A 16,528-nucleotide genomic window follows, 5' to 3' on the forward strand; every position below is an offset into this window, starting at 1 on the left:
TATCTCTCTCTCTCTCTCTCTCTCTCTCTCTCTCTCTCTCTCAATCTCTCTCTCTCTCTTTCATTCTCAAAAACCTTTTTAGCAGGTGTTTTTGAGCAAGATTTAAAACATATATAATTGCGTTTACATCAAAATTTTGAGCTAAAATTTTTATCTAGAAATGCATTTGATTACGTGATGATAATTTAACAAGGACAATTCTAAACATAATTAAACAGCGACATTTTCTAGGAAAAATAACAGTATTGTGTTATACAGCTCGAGATTGTCCAGTTGAGATGAAACTAAATCATTATAATAAAGTAGGATCTCTGTGTGTGTGTGTGTGTGTACCGAATCTCGCTAACCGCTGAACCGATTTAGTTCTTCTTTACAATGTATTTTTGTCACAGGACCTGGAAAGGTTTATAACTTTAGCCTCCTAATCGGCCCTTGAACAAAAAATTATCCTCCCCCCCAAAAAAAATTCTTCTTAAAACTAAATAAAAATGGGATGGGTCGAATTCAAGTGCCACTAGATGCATTTAGATTTGTAGCTATATGTATATAATAAACTATTTAATATGACGTTTTAGTTAGATAGCACAATTACATTCAATCAATGTGTTCCTCCCATCATCATTAATAAAGTTAAACATTTAGTATGCATTATAGTCGAAAAGATATAGATTTACAAACGTATTAAAGAGTAGCTACGAGTTTGCAATGATAAGGTTGTAATTTAATCAACAAAAATGTTAAATTTAGATTATTTCGACACAAAAATTTAAATGAAATTCTTAATGCAGTAAAATAATGTACAATATAAAAATTATCCTTTATTCTTGACAGAGACAAGGGAACAGGATTCCAACAAACATTTCTAAATAAAAATTTCCCCACAACCCACTTCCATCTCTTCCTATCCCTTCTTACCCATTTCCCTTTAGTTACAGATAGAAAAAAACAAGTTCCACCAACATAAAATCACAAAAAAATCAAAACTCATAGCAATTTCAATTAATTTGCTGAATCACAGCCCCTGATTATTGATAGGATGGTTTTAAGGGTATAAGTCAATTAATCTAACTTAATCTTTTGGTCAAAGGGTAATGATCAAGATTAAAGATATTTGGTAGTTACGTGACTGCGCAATCAGACCAATAATTATCTGGGGGGTTACAAAATTTGAATAAGAAATCTAATTAAAGTTTGGGGGTGTAAAAGCCCACATTTTGATTTTTAGAAATTACCTGATTTGTAAAAAATACAAGGGCTTTGAACCATGGTTGAAGCGCCTAGGGATGGGGAGTTTATTACCCTTGGACGTCCCGATTCTCACCATCCTCTTTTTAAAGCGAAGCTTTTCTATAATTAGAGTCGGTCCGTCTGTCCGTCCGTCCGTACATCTGTAACGGATAGCTTTTTTCGTTAATTTAGGCATGTCAGAATTGCCTATACGAAGCAACTCTATAATCAAGTCCTAGAAACGTAAGTATATCCATAAACATTATCCTGTATCAAACATTTTTTTAACAATTTTACTTACAATTTTGCTTCGACTCTAATACATTTATTTATATTTTGCTTATTCAGTTCTGACACTATACAAGTGTTAATGCGCGTTTGTCCTACCGTTTCAGTGCTTCGCTTTCATGGATGTTGTCATCCTTGTTTCTACATTCATTTTGTGTTTTAGACGTAATCGTTTTCACTTTTAATTTTTAATCCTATTGGAACCAGCGGAAGAAAGTTGTTTAGATAACAATAGCAAACAACTTATAAAACAATTATATATTATTTGTTAAAATAGTATTTCTAACTTGTCCGCCTAAATAAACCTTTGCAGCCGCAATGTAAGCTCAAAAAATGTGATTGTAATAGTTATCTATCGCATCGTATTATAGACAGCTTTCCGCGGATATTAGAATATTTAATATAATAAATGTGATCAAAGTTTTTTTTTAGTCCCGAGGGGTCAAAGACTAGGGCTAACAAAACGGGTATGAATTTTATGATTTTTATCTTTTCATTCGTAAAAACTGTCTTTAGTAAGATTCTATACACGATTTTTCCGTATGGCTGAGAACCTGTTCCTTCCAACAGATATCAATCGGTTTCGAAGCCATTCAAAAATTCTCAGCAATGAAAACCATTCAAACTTACCAATGCAATGTCAGAATTGAGAATGAACTCTTTCTGTTAAGAGAATGATAAAATGTAAAATACTGTTTTTAGAATCAATGTTATGCAAAGTCATGCAACGGCATAATTAGGATAAAATCGCGTATGCTGTCTTCATGTAGACAGGAATACTTCAACAGTTTACCTAATCTGACCTTTTAGGGGATCGGTGACTCTTTGGGTACAAGTCCTCTCCACGCCACCTTGAACATACTTTGCGTGTGAATTGCAGTGTAACGAGCTCAATTAAATCGCCCAATTATTTAGTAAGGTAACACCCAATAAACAACCAACTCTTTGATTGCTCGACCTTTGTCTAGAAGGAACAACTGTGCATGGTAATGAGTTGCGACTGTGTATGCTCGCTGTTCTTGTCATTAATCACACACTACTTACCTCATCACTAGACTTACAGACCAGCTAAAAAAGGTTCAATTAAATCATCATCAATTACCTCATACGGGCGATGCTGCTGTACATGACACTCTAACGTCAAGTCCAACAACCCAGGATAACTAAGGGGGCCAAATGTCTCCTTTTCTGTCCAATCACCCGGGGTATTAAGTCCTAGCTGTGCATCGTAATGAGTTGTACCTGTTTCGCTCAAAGGCATTCTCCCTACTTTAAATCTTAATGTCGCGCACCTGCCATAGTATGAGTAGGAACCATTTTTAACGTCTTTAGTTATGACGCGTTGCAAAGCCGAGATTCGAACCTATCAGCTTAGCGACTAGACTTACAGACCAACTAAAAAAAGGTTTAAGCCCATAGCAGCAGCAAAAATTAAATTTTTCAAGCGGCTGAGCATCGGCTGCTAAGCCCTGTTGAAAAGAATGATACAAGCTATTTCCACCCTCTGAGCACGCCCATGTTTACACCCGTTTTGCAGTCGGGTCCTTGCAGTGATTGTCGGTGAGCTAGAGCGACTAATTTTCTTTGCTAGATATTAATCTTTTAACATTAAGAATTTAGTCTTTTCAACCTTTGTCGAAAGCAATTCAATAAGATGAAAAAAATATCTATTGCAGCATAATGCATCTAAAAACTATTTTTTACTGGAGATGAAGGAAGCGCCTCCAAAAATAATCGTAGCTCCAACTTTCTTACATAAAAGTGGAGCTGAATAAACACCTTAGCTTCTCTGAAGCCAGAATGGACATTATATTATTCGTTCGAACCGGAACGAAGCCACTCAAAAACCCCAATCACTAATTTGTTAAGTACGTACTTACTGGTCAGGGGAATTTTTGTATCAATGCAGTCGTCCATCTTTTAAGAAAACACGAAAGAAAGTGGCGTTTACCCTAAACACTTCTACTTCAATATACAGACAGACAAACAAACAGAAGAACATCTTTGCTGGCTCTCATAATAGAAAAAGCACTCTGTTTTATTAATTGTTTTCAAGCTCCACACTGCTTTATATGTATGGATTCATTCTAGCGTGATTTAATATACAAAATATGAATTTTAAATGTCTAAAAATAAATCAAAGTAGTGCAGCAACAAAAAAAGAACCTAACATCCTGTTTGCTGTTTGAATATTGGTAGGTATTATCTACAAATCATATTTTGTATTGCTTACTATTATTATTTAACTCTATGAAAAGTAAATTTACAAATTTTCTACATACATTTATAGATTAGGAAGTGAGGGAATTTTAGTTACATAACCGCGCGCCATAAGGACGTACGTACATGACCTGGTTAAAGAGTAGCTGCGGCTGCGCTATAGTAACAAGGACTTTGCAATTGTTTGCAATTTAATCTAATAGGATTCATCATGCATTATCTTAAACATTTTAAAGTGAGAATCATAATTATTTTATTTTAATTCTCATAAATTTGATTAATGCAGAAAAAAATAGTTAATATTTAAAGGAGAAATTAAATTGAATTCAATATCGAATAAACAAATAAAATAAATATTTTGTATGTGACTATTTCTATAGAAATGCTAAGTTTCGTGATTATTTATAAATATTATAGGTATAGCTTATAGGAAATATTTCTTCTTACTGGTTAGGGTAACCCTGTGGGGTTAGGAGCTATCGTATATATTTTTGTTATAAACCTGTAGTGTTTTAACACCCCCCCCCCTCTCTTTCCGTCCCCGTCTCCGAAATATTAAAAATCATCTTATTAACAAAAAATAGTTCAACTTTGTATCAATTAAGCAATAGCTAGATGTATTTATGTGTGCCTTTAAAGATCTCGGTAAGGGGCTGGGTGACTTAAACCTAAAGTTTTTCCATTCTAAAACCCCCCTAGAGGCTAAGGGTAAAGCCACAAGCAATAGTAAAGTCATAGCCACATTGGTTCTTTTTACAACATATCTATAGTATAGATGTGTATACAGATAACTACCCCCTTCTCTTTTTCAATTACCTTTTTCGTCTGCTAGAAAATTGTTTCTGCTTCTTGACTGTGTTAATATTCCACTTACCATTGCAGGTTGATTTTAAAAGACCCAAATGAGACGGCACAAGGCGACAGGGAATAGTTATTTCTCGCATCGTATTATAAACAGCTTTCCGCGGATATAGAATGTACAATTATAAGATTAAAACCAGTTTTTATATACGTAGAAAGCTGGATATAATACTGAGAACTGGTTCCTATCTATTCTTCCTCTAGTGTTTTATTCTAATCTTTTTACAATTTTGTAAAAATTGTTCACTTTGCAGCTTTGAGGTTTATTTTTCCCAATATTTGAAGTTTTCTGATGTTAATTTTTGTTGTAACATGATACAATTGAAAGAGTAGGAAGGATAAAGGACTTTACACTTTCATATTAGGGCTTTAAAGGGATAAGACAAAGGCTAATAGATTTTTGTACATCCGCAATGTTAATACACAAAATTAACTCTCCTATGGATTACAATTAGTGGTTGGACACTCAACTTGATGAATCAACAAATATAATTCAATGTAAGTTCTCAAAGTTGTTAAGCAAACGAATAAGAAAACGTTATTATAAACTTTGGGGACTTGTCCCCTCTCTCTCTGCTTTTATATTCATTACCATTATCCATGCCAGAGATGTGGAGTTTTTGCAGCACTACGATAGCCGATGTATAGCCGGAAAAATGAACAAACCTACAATAGATATAGATTATACGTGGATATTATGACAGGAGAAAATTTTCATCACTTTAGGTTGCTAACATGAATAGCATTTATTATTCAGTTTGTTCATCCAGTGGTGGGCATTGGGTAAAGAGGGTGGATGGGGGGGGGGGGCATCGATATTTTAGCCCGCGGCCAGTTTCACTTTATAGGAGTACATGAAAATCTGGTGTGAAATCCAAGTAATAATATATCCATTTTGAACTTAAGGCTTGTTTTATGCAATTAGACCCCCCCCCCTTGCCCTAATGATAGCGGAGCAGCTGCTAGTTTGATAATATTTTTTTACAACTATACTAGTGGTTTAGGTCCTAGCGTTCAAGGGCTTTGCGTTTGAAGAGTAGAAAAGTACAGGAAAATAGATCAAAACCATCTAAAACTTACATTATAAAAGAAATATCCTTAAACCTACCCTGGATATATGCGAAGCTTCCCCTAAATGGAGAACTTAATCTTACCCAATAAAAGATTTGCCCTATAAAATACAATCAAACAAAATGAAAACTTAATAAAAAGCAATTAATTGTGATACCTAAAAATTCTAAGAATCCCTAAAATTTGTGATTTTTATGGTAAATTTTGTTTGAATCTGTGCCAATTATGCGAGGGGAAAAAATGAAAACTAATTCAAATATTTCAAATGAGAAATGCTACTAGTTCTAGGTAAATGAAAGAAAATTTAATCTTTCCCTTTAGTAAATTACACAAAGAAAGATTAATTTATTTGTCATTGATTTATCACTGGGTCCCTAAAATACAATCCTTAAAAAATAAATAGAATCTTTTTCTTTGCATGTCTCTGCATACCGAAGAATCTTGCTATCAACTAAACTAAAACTCATAATTAACACCAGCGAAAAAAATTTTTTTTCGGCAAACAACATCACCATAACATAGACTAAAAAAACATTTTACGTGCCCCTAGATGCCTCTAGGGGCATAGCCGCTATTAATAGTAATATAAAAGCACAATAATTCATACACAGTCAAGTAACACATTTTTAACACCAATGGCTTTGATCATAGCTTCCTCTAAATGTTTCCCCACAAGTAGATAAATTAAACTGGCCCCAAAAGTTTAGTGTCAAAACAGTTTCTTTTAATTATTGAATAAAAAACTCTGAACTAATCTTAGTTGGGTGTTACAATTAGTAGTGTCCAAACTTTTCCACGAATGATTTAAATTTACAGAAGAGGTTATTTTGTCTATTATAATTTTAGGTTTAAATCAACTTATCATCCCTTGTATTATTCCTAAACATCCCTAGGTACTTGAAAGGAAAGAAAAAAAATTATAGGATGGTTATTTTGTTCTTTTTGCTTATACAGTGTGTTTTTTTTATGAGAACTTTTTTGAAAGCAATTTTACCCCACTTATAGTTATCAGAATTTAATGATTAACGGCTTATTTTCTTCCTTTTTTATAACCATTTATAAAACATTAAAAAAATATTTCAGTTTTTATTAAAAAAGTACAGTAAAATAAAAAATTCAAAACTTAGGTGTCAACATCTCAAAAAGGTTTTAGCGCATTTTTCTTAAGCTCAATTCTTCTACCCTTTGCAAGAAAAAAATTGGATTTTCACTAGTCAACTTTGGGGGGCCAGTACTCCCTCTCTGATTGAGATATGACCTTCAAACTTTGAAATGTTCTAGTACATGTCCCCAAAAGTATCTGTATCAATTTTTAACTCTGTATCTCAACTTTGAAGTGTTTTGCAGCCATTCTTGCAAAGGGTAGAAGATTTACGAATGAGAAAAATGCGCTAAAATTATTTTTAGATGTTGACACCCAGGTTTTGAATTTTTGATTTTACTGTACTTTTTTAATAAAAACTGAAATGTTTTTTTGATGTTCTATAAATGGTTATAAAAAACGAAGAAAATAAGCCGTTAATCATTAAATTCTGATAACTATAAGTGGGGTAAAATTGCTTTCAAAAAAGTTCTCATAAAAAAAAACACTGTATTTCCTCCAAATAGCCTGAGACCTGTCATAAACCAAAACTAAACTTCTCAGAAAATTGTGAAACTGTCAATACAAATGTTATGAGATCTAACTTAACATACATGCACAGGATTTAGCTCCTTTTTTGGTGGGAAAAGAATGGTTAGTTATGTCCACATGGAAACTAATGATCTATTTTTATGACTCATTTCATAAAAAGGTGTGACACGAAGGAAAAATCATTGTAAAACAAATTTCTAATTTTTTACACGCAAACATTGCTCTATAAATTCTGGCTTTCCCTACTCTTTCTGTATGAATTACAAGGAAACGAAATAGATATGACATTAATATAACTTACTTTGTCTTAGGTATACACATGTACTGTATTTATTGATTTGGACGCCCCCATTCGGTGGTGGAGGGGGGGGGGGAACTTTATTTTACCCTGTTTTAACTTTCTTTGTGCACACCTCTATTCCTAATCATGGATCTAAAGGGATAAGACAAAGGTCTATGAATTGATACACATTTCCAATGTTGATACACTAAATTATCCCTTTTTTTAGATTACAATAAGTGGTTAAAACGTTTGGATACTCAACTCAACTCAAGTTCCCAAAGTTGTCAATTCAACGAATAAAAAAACGTTATTATAAAACTTTGGGGACTAGCGTAATAAACAGCGCAATGTCCATTCCCTCGCTGATTCCTAATGCTTATTGACATAATCCTATTTTGAAACTAATTTGGCAGGGTTTAATATCATGGAATGTGCTCACTTGGATGAATCCAGTGGCGTGCATAGGGTTTCGGTATGGGGGTGCGCGAGGCGCGTAATTTTTTTTATACTACTCCTTAAATTTCAGGTGAGTGTGACTTCTTAAGCTTGACAACCCATTTTCCTGTGTAGACACTTGTCACGGAAGTTGTAGGGGGGCTTGGCACCTTAGGGGCGTATCCAACCTCCTTAATTTTGCCAAGGGGTTGGATAACACCCCTTATGCACGCCCCTGGATGAATCACAAATTCAAAAAATTAAGTATTGTATACTTTTGAATACTTATAATTTTAAAAGATTTTTTGCCTCTTTAAAATCTGCGATTTTTGTTTATTTTGTGAAAATTTTCAAATTTTTATGAATATACATATTATAGTTTTTCTAAACAGGTGTTTCAAACAAATCTCTCCAAAACCCCCTCCCCCTCCCCTGACCCAATATCAAAAATGGGTATGGAGATAATATTCCACAGTGGTCTACAATTTGTTTGGTTAGGTTAAACCATTTTGTGGTAGACTAAATTTTTTCAATAAAATAAAAATATAAGAGATCATTTTTAAGTTTAATTTCGCAACTTAAATAAAGTTTTTTTTATCCTATAATATAAAGTAGTAAGGTTTTTTTGTCTGAAGATTAAGATTTCAATCACTAATGAACCGATTCAGTTCTTCATTTTAGGGAAGCTTTTCATAAGATCTTGAAATGTTTTCAGCTTATTTAATTTCAGTCTTGGGATGGTTTTAGCTATTTTTCTGAGCCCCCAGATGCTAAGGGAGTAGCCACTTGTATGTATACATTATTGTTTATTTTGACATAATTTGACACAAAAACTCATAATTTGTTTGGTTGTTTTTTATACATTAAAGTCTGAAATTGTACAGATGCACATATATAGAAATTGTGGTTAGTCTCAGTAAGGAAGGGGACAATGGGCTGTTTATTACACTAGTCCCCAAAGTTTTATAATAACATTTTTTTCTTGTTGGCTAAACAACTTTTGGGATTATAGTGAATTTTGATTAGTTGGTTCATTAAGTTGAGTGTTCAAACGTTTTTACCGTTAATTTTAATCTACAGATAGGGTAATTTTGTGTATCATATTTGGGGATGTACATCAATTTATCGGGCCTTGTCTTATCCCTTTAGATCCCTGATAATGTGCGTGCGTGTGTGTGCGCGTAGGAAGGTGCGTGGGCGTATTCCTTATTTTTGGAGCGCTCATTCACACATCTGAGAGAAAGAGATGGGAAGTGATATATTGGGGCAAGAGAGAGAGAGAGTGAGGAGAGAGAGAGAGAGAGAGAGAGAGAGAGAGAGAGAGAGAGAGAGAGAGAGAGAGAGAGAGAGAGAGGTAGGTAGGGCTCTGAATCAGCAGAGAGAAAATCATGTATTCCATCATACAATTTGAGGGGGATAGGGGGGATAATTGAGTGTTTTAGAGCAATCTGTGGATGATTAAAATGGGGGGTGAGAAGTTTAAAACCCCTCTGGAACCCAAGCACCACCCTCCCCCCCCCTACAACGACATTGACTAAGGGGCTCGCCTCCGTAACCAGGAGCACTCCACAAAGTTACAGATTCAATCTTTCGTTGCTCTCCATCCTAAGCGGTTCGAGCGGCTTTCTAATTCAAAATGGTAAGAGAAATTATTTTTTTATTTGCGGAAATATAATTATTATTTTTTGACATGCATTATTAACTCTTTTTTAACATTAATTAGAAATCTGCATCACATTTCACATAATTTAGAAACTTATAAATACAATTAAAGGTTTAATCATAACCAGGTGTGCGACAAAAATATGCAACATGTGTTTATATAGGTTTACTTAGGTTTAAATAATAAGTACATAATATTATTTGTGATTCTTGATTATATAATATTAAGAAGAAGGGTTTTTGTCTAAAGCATTAAATTTCACCAATCGGTGGACCGAAGGGTGGGAAGGGGGTAGTCTTGATGGTTTTAAGCTATATACATACAAGTGTCACAAGAAAATCAACCCCAATTCAATAAAAGATCTTTATAATTGTTAGATCCGCTATTCGATTTACAAATTCTTGTTTTGAACAAAATTTTTACAAAGATTTTCTAATAAAACTTTGATTAAAGTTTGCTCATTTTCATTCTTTGTGAAAACTTTATACAGTCTTATACAAGAATTAGAACAATGTCTGCCTGTCTGTCACTCTCTCTTCATGAAGAACTTATTGATCTTCCTAACCGCTGAACCGATAGGGTTCTGCTTTTGAAGGGGATATACCTTCTGGTCATGGAAAAAAATATTGGCTATTCTTTGGAGGGATTGACATAAAATTTTTATTGTGAATTTTAATGTTAGGGCGAAGCCCCAAAAAGCCACAATAGGCAGAGGCACGAATATATAATATTTCATTAATTAAACAAATACATATCACAAATATATTGGTTTTAAACTTTTCAAAATACTTTGATCCTTAAAAGTTTAATTTCTAATTTTAGCAAGGCTATTTAACCATAATTTATTAAAAGCTGAGGTACTCGGTACTTTGTCTTTGAACGTGTACGTTTGACCGTCCGTTCGTATAACAAAATCAGTTAAAAGTAAAATATGTGCTGTACTTTTTTATGTTTGTTATGCATTTTATAAAAAAAAAGTAATGATTTTTTGAGACAATAAGTTTCAAAATTGAATTGTATTTGCTATATATTATAGAAAATATTCAATGATATTATTAAAATTTTTCTTAGCTGCTTCGCACCTATCCTCTTGAAGGGGGGGGGGGGGGTATGTTAGGTCAGGAAAATAGCTCAAAACCACCTTAAGACATTTTTAAAGCCTCGCTTAGAAGTACAACCAATTCGCACAAGCATATCCCATAATCTTAAGCGTAAATATTATCACTTTATAGATTAGGTTATAAAAATTCTTGTTATTGCAGTGCTTCATATTGATATTATAGTAATTATATAAAAGAAAAAATGTTTAGCAGATATTCTTTCATGATATATCTTTTCTTGTAATGGATGATTTATGTTGATGTTGCTTTTCGATGTGCTGAATTTTAATTTCCAAATGTGTAAGCATTTTCCGCGGTGTTTCCTCATCCTATCTCAATATTTACTACAAGCTAAAAAAAGCTTCAAACTTCCAAACTTTCTAAATTTTTAATATATAAACGATTTATACATTCAAAACTTTAATTTTCAAATTTTTTTTTTTGGGAAGTTTGAAGCTTTTTTAGCTAGTAGTGAATATTGAGATAGGATGAGGAAACACCGCGGAAACTGCGTACACATTTGGAAATTAAAATTCAGCACATCTGCTTTTCTGTAAAACATAAACAATATAAGGAAATAAAAACCTATTTTTCTCGGCTAGGATTACATTGAATTTCAATATTTGTATCTAACCTTTTCATCTTTTTATCCAGGTTGTGTTTCCAGATATTTTGTGTAGTAACCAGAACTGCAAAAAATTAAATTAGCCTCTTATTAGATGAAATTAATTGAATGTTTTTTTTCTATTTTGTTTTCGAAAATTTACGTCGCAAATGGATTTATTATTACTTGGATCTTAGACCAGATTATCATGTACTCTAATAAAGTTAATCTTGTAGCAGGCAAAAATAACCAAACCCCCATCAACTCTCTTTACCCCACCCCCTCCCCTCCTACTAGATAAACAAACTGACCAATAAATGAGGTCCATATTAGAAAGCTAAATTGACGCCAAAAATTTCCCTGTCAATATATCCACATATTTCCTATATCCATTATTCAATGTATGTTACATATTTCTAACGATATTCTTATAATTTGAAAAAAACATCCATTTTTATTATTTTTTGTTCTTATTTTGTGTATATTTGTAAAAACACTTAAATCTGGTTACCGGATGGGATCCAAATCTTAAGTTTTTTAATATAAATCTAATCTTTCACCAACAAAAAATTCAAATTAATTAACGATTCTCATAATAAATGTATAAGTATAGATGTATAACCTTTCTATTCATTTACTTTAATACTGTAATAAGATCTTTTTCTTTAAAGACGTTTAAATCTAGTTCTAGTTTGGTAGTTCTAATCTTTTTTTCTCATTCAATTAGTATCTTTTATTTAAACAAAAAAAAAAACTGATCAGTCGTCTTATGAAGAAGGGCATTTAAAATCATACAAATACTAATTGTTCTTATAAACAAACCTGAATATTTTTTTGTCAGACAATTAAAGAAAAATGAAAAACAAAAAGTTTTTTTTATATCTCCTAATTAACTCAAAATAAGACATTTTTATTTGCAGTTTAATTTGAGATTTGTATACATTTAATTACACTGAAAAGGATATTAGATGCATAAATTCTCAAAATAATTTGCAATTTTATTTGTATTGGCATGTCAACTTATCTCGTAATTTTAATATATATGTACTTTTTTTTAAGGCAAGAGAGATTTTTATTTTTATCATCAAAAACACTGTAAATAAATTCAAATTCATTGAATTTGTTTTAGACTCAAAAAGTTATATGGAGCTTTTGATAAATTTTTTTTATCAATAAACAGATAATTATTTTGAAAATTGATAAAGTAACAATGCTGTTTGAACATTTAAAGTTTTTTATTTGACCAAGCTAATATTGCTTGATTCAATTCTACAAGAGACAAAATGAATTAAAATGATTGCTAAAATCGAAATATATCTTCATATTCAAGAATAGTGTATTTTTTTAAAAGTAGGTTGAAAAACATAGGTACTAACTTTAAAATAATGTATTAAAGATACCTTGTTATAACAGGTTAATATAGAACTTTTTATCGCGTCGTTTCCGAGATCTTACCGCGACAGTACACACTGTCACACACATCCAGATGCTTGAATAATATACATACCAGGGATTTAAAGACAATGACCGATAAATTGATGTTCCTTCCCAATGATGATAAACTATAATACCTCTTTAGTAGATTACAAGTAATGGTTGAAACTTTTGGAAACTCATAAATTCTATAAGAAGTCAAAATAAATTGTTTAACTAACTAACAAGAAAATGTTATAATAAAACTTTGGGACTAGTGCAAATAAACAGTCTAATGTCTCCTCCCTCCCTGCATACATAAACATTATTTATCCCTGTATAAGTACAAGATGCATTATTGTGCTTTATCAAGATTATTAAATTCTCTGCATTCTAAAACCCCCCGGGGAGTGGGGGTAATGGAAAATAGAAGATAAATTTATCTTTAATATTCCTATAATAATTATCTACAACCAAAACTCATTGATTGAGGTGACATTGTGCTATTTATTAATAATTATTTTCTTATTCGTTGTCTTAAAACTTTGGGGACTTTGGTAAAATTTGATTAGTTTATTTATTAAGTTGAGCGTTCAAACGTTTCAACCATTAATTTTAATATACAGAAGGGAAAATTTTGTGTATCATCGTTGGGGATGTACATTAATTTATCAGCCAGTTTCTTAACCCTTTATATCTCTGACCAAAACTAGTATTTTTTACAAAGCATAAACAACTAATCTGCTATTGGCCCAGCCCTGTGCCCTTGAAATTCTGCCTAAATAATTTTCATGTTTCAAAGTTTAGAAGCAATATTTATTTGACATTCTTTACAAAATTTGCTGGAAATTCTTTTTATGATGAAAATAGTTTCGGTATTTTGCCATTTATTACACAGACTTAACTTTTAATAATTTTATAGATAACTTAGTAATGAATGTTATTTTTTTTAGCGTGAGTGTATCTCAGTCCACATTGGCCAAGCCGGTTGTCAGATCGGTAATGCCTGCTGGGAGTTGTACTGCCTGGAGCATGGAATCCAACCCGACGGTCACATGCCCTCTGACAAAGCTTTTGGAGATGATTCCTTCACCACCTTTTTCTCCGAGACCGGAGCTGGCAAGCATGTGCCCAGAGCTGTCTTTGTTGATCTGGAGCCAACTGTCATTGACGAGACAAGATGTGGAACTTACCGCCAGCTGTTCCATCCTGAACAGCTGATCAATGGCAAGGAGGATGCCGCTAACAATTATGCCAGAGGTCATTATACTATTGGTAAGGAGGTTGTTGATCTTGTTCTGGACAGAATTAGGAAGCTGGCTGATATGTGCACAGGTCTCCAGGGGTTCCTTCTGTTCCATTCATTCGGTGGTGGCACTGGTTCTGGTTTTACTTCTCTTCTCATGGAAAGATTATCTGTTGATTATGGTAAGAAGTCCAAACTTGAATTCTCTGTGTATCCTGCTCCTCAGGTTGCTACAGCTGTTGTTGAACCCTACAACGCCATCCTCACCACCCACACCACCCTGGAACACTCGGACTGCGCCTTCATGGTCGACAACGAGGCTATCTATGACATATGCCGCAGAAACCTGGACATTGAGCGCCCTACCTATTCTAACTTGAACAGGCTGATCGGTCAGATTGTGTCCTCCATCACCGCCTCACTGAGATTCGACGGAGCTCTGAATGTTGACTTGACTGAGTTCCAGACTAACTTGGTGCCCTACCCCAGAATTCATTTCCCTCTGGTCACTTATGCTCCTGTCATCTCATCTGACAAGGCTTACCACGAGCAGCTCTCTGTCGGTGAGATCACCAACGCTTGCTTCGAGCCCGCCAACCAGATGGTGAAGTGTGACCCTCGCCACGGCAAGTACATGGCCTGCTGTCTCCTCTACAGAGGTGATGTTGTTCCCAAGGATGTCAACGCTGCCATCGCCACCATCAAGACCAAGAGGAGCATCCAGTTTGTTGACTGGTGTCCCACTGGATTCAAGGTTGGTATCAACTACCAGCCTCCCACTGTTGTACCTGGCGGAGATCTTGCCAAGGTGCAGAGAGCTGTGTGCATGTTGTCCAACACTACAGCCATTGCTGAAGCTTGGGCCAGGCTTGATCATAAGTTTGATCTGATGTACGCCAAGAGAGCTTTCGTCCACTGGTATGTCGGAGAGGGTATGGAGGAGGGAGAGTTCTCTGAAGCCAGAGAGGATCTCGCTGCTCTGGAGAAGGATTACGAAGAGGTTGGAATTGACTCTGTGGATGCCGCCGGTGAGGGAGAGGATGGAGGTGAATACTAGATTCCTGGATACCTGGATTTTAGGATGTCCTGACATCCTGTTATGAAGACCCGATGCTGACCATTTATTATCCCTGAAATTGGCTTTCTTACACTCAAATTAAATTTTTACATAAATTTGCTTAATTTAACATTTAATTCTATGCCATATTTAGCTTTTTAAAATAAAGCATTTGAAAAATATTTACATGTGTTTTTTGTTCGTTATTTTGGTTTTTGTTTGTAGAACACCTGTGGTTTCTCATGAATCTTATTTATAGAATATATTATTATTGGGATCTTTCTCCAGATTTTTATGTACTCTAATAAAGTGAAACTTGCAGCGGGCTAAAATAACGATTCCGCCTCCTTCATCCTATCCACTTTCCCCTACAGAATAAACGAATTGACTAATAAATAAGTACATGTTAGGATGCTAAATTGACGATAATTTTCCCCCTGTCATATAATATCCACGTAGATTCTACATATATTTTTACTTCTATAAAACAGATGCATAAAAATACACGTTAAAATTTTTTTCCTAGTAAAATCTTTGTTGTAAATAAGAGACCGAATCCTGAAACTAAAACTAAAAAATAATACATTACTTTTAATTAACAAAGATTTTATTATTTTGTTTAATACTAAAAGGTTTGGTGATTTTTGAGTAATACTAAAAAGAAAAATTAATGAATAAATATGGGAAAATCCAATACTGATTGGCTATTAAAACAATATCATTCGTTGACCTAAATTTAATTTTAATCTATATCACACTAAGTTAAGCTTACCAAAAATTATTTTTATAGTTATATTAGAAAAATGCATTTTATTATTAAACTGGTTTGCTTGCAAGATTTTTGTTGTTAATGAACCAAGATTTGAAATTAGCATATTTTGGCATGAAAAATACAAAATTTTGTATTGCAGAAAAAGAAGTTAAACACGCAAACATTTTCATCCACCTTACCAAATTATTCTCAATATCTAATTGGTCAATTTAGGCTTTAAAAAAATCGAGCCAAATTTTGAGTAGTTTTACATGCAAAAAAGATATTTTCTTTTGGCTTTGGGATCCTTATAAGTAGAGAAGCTACACTATAATTCGAAATGTCCGTCCGTCTGTTATAGACAAAGTGGGGGAAACTTGATTTTCTCAGCTCCTATTAAAGTTAGACGACTGAAACTTCTTGTCAACATTCCAACCAATGAAGCATAATTAAGTAATAATCATGTAGGTGGTCGGGCTGCTGCTAGGCATTTTTTTAGCTACTCATATATTTTTTACTAATTTTCCCATATCTCTGGTGTTGTAGGTCGTCCGATTTTTTGGTTTAAAGGATAAAAATTTAATTTTCCGTTGTTTCAAGGAATTTTAGTGACCAAAATTTAAAGGAGAGATATTTTTTTAATTTTTTCTTATTAATTTCCCATATCTTTGGTGTT

The 16,528-nt window shown here is 33.4% G+C and overlaps 1 protein-coding gene across 1 annotated transcript; it reads left to right on the forward strand.

Moving 5' to 3' along the window:
* The first annotated feature begins 9,361 nt into the window (after nucleotides 1–9,361).
* LOC145316436 (tubulin alpha-3 chain-like) lies at nucleotides 9,362–15,283 on the forward strand. The gene is made up of 2 exons (XM_080156914.1): nucleotides 9,362–9,657; nucleotides 13,752–15,283. Exons 1-2 carry the CDS (start codon nucleotides 9,655–9,657, stop codon nucleotides 15,099–15,101), a joined length of 1,353 nt encoding a protein of 450 aa, XP_080013040.1. The 5' UTR covers nucleotides 9,362–9,654; the 3' UTR covers nucleotides 15,102–15,283.
* Nucleotides 15,284–16,528: the final 1,245 nt, after the last annotated feature.

The sequence above is a fragment of the Acartia tonsa genome, chromosome 4 (genome assembly GCF_053477335.1).
Source record: "Acartia tonsa isolate MP-2025a chromosome 4, ASM5347733v1, whole genome shotgun sequence".
In the NCBI taxonomy this organism is placed as follows: Eukaryota; Metazoa; Arthropoda; class Copepoda; order Calanoida; family Acartiidae; genus Acartia; species Acartia tonsa.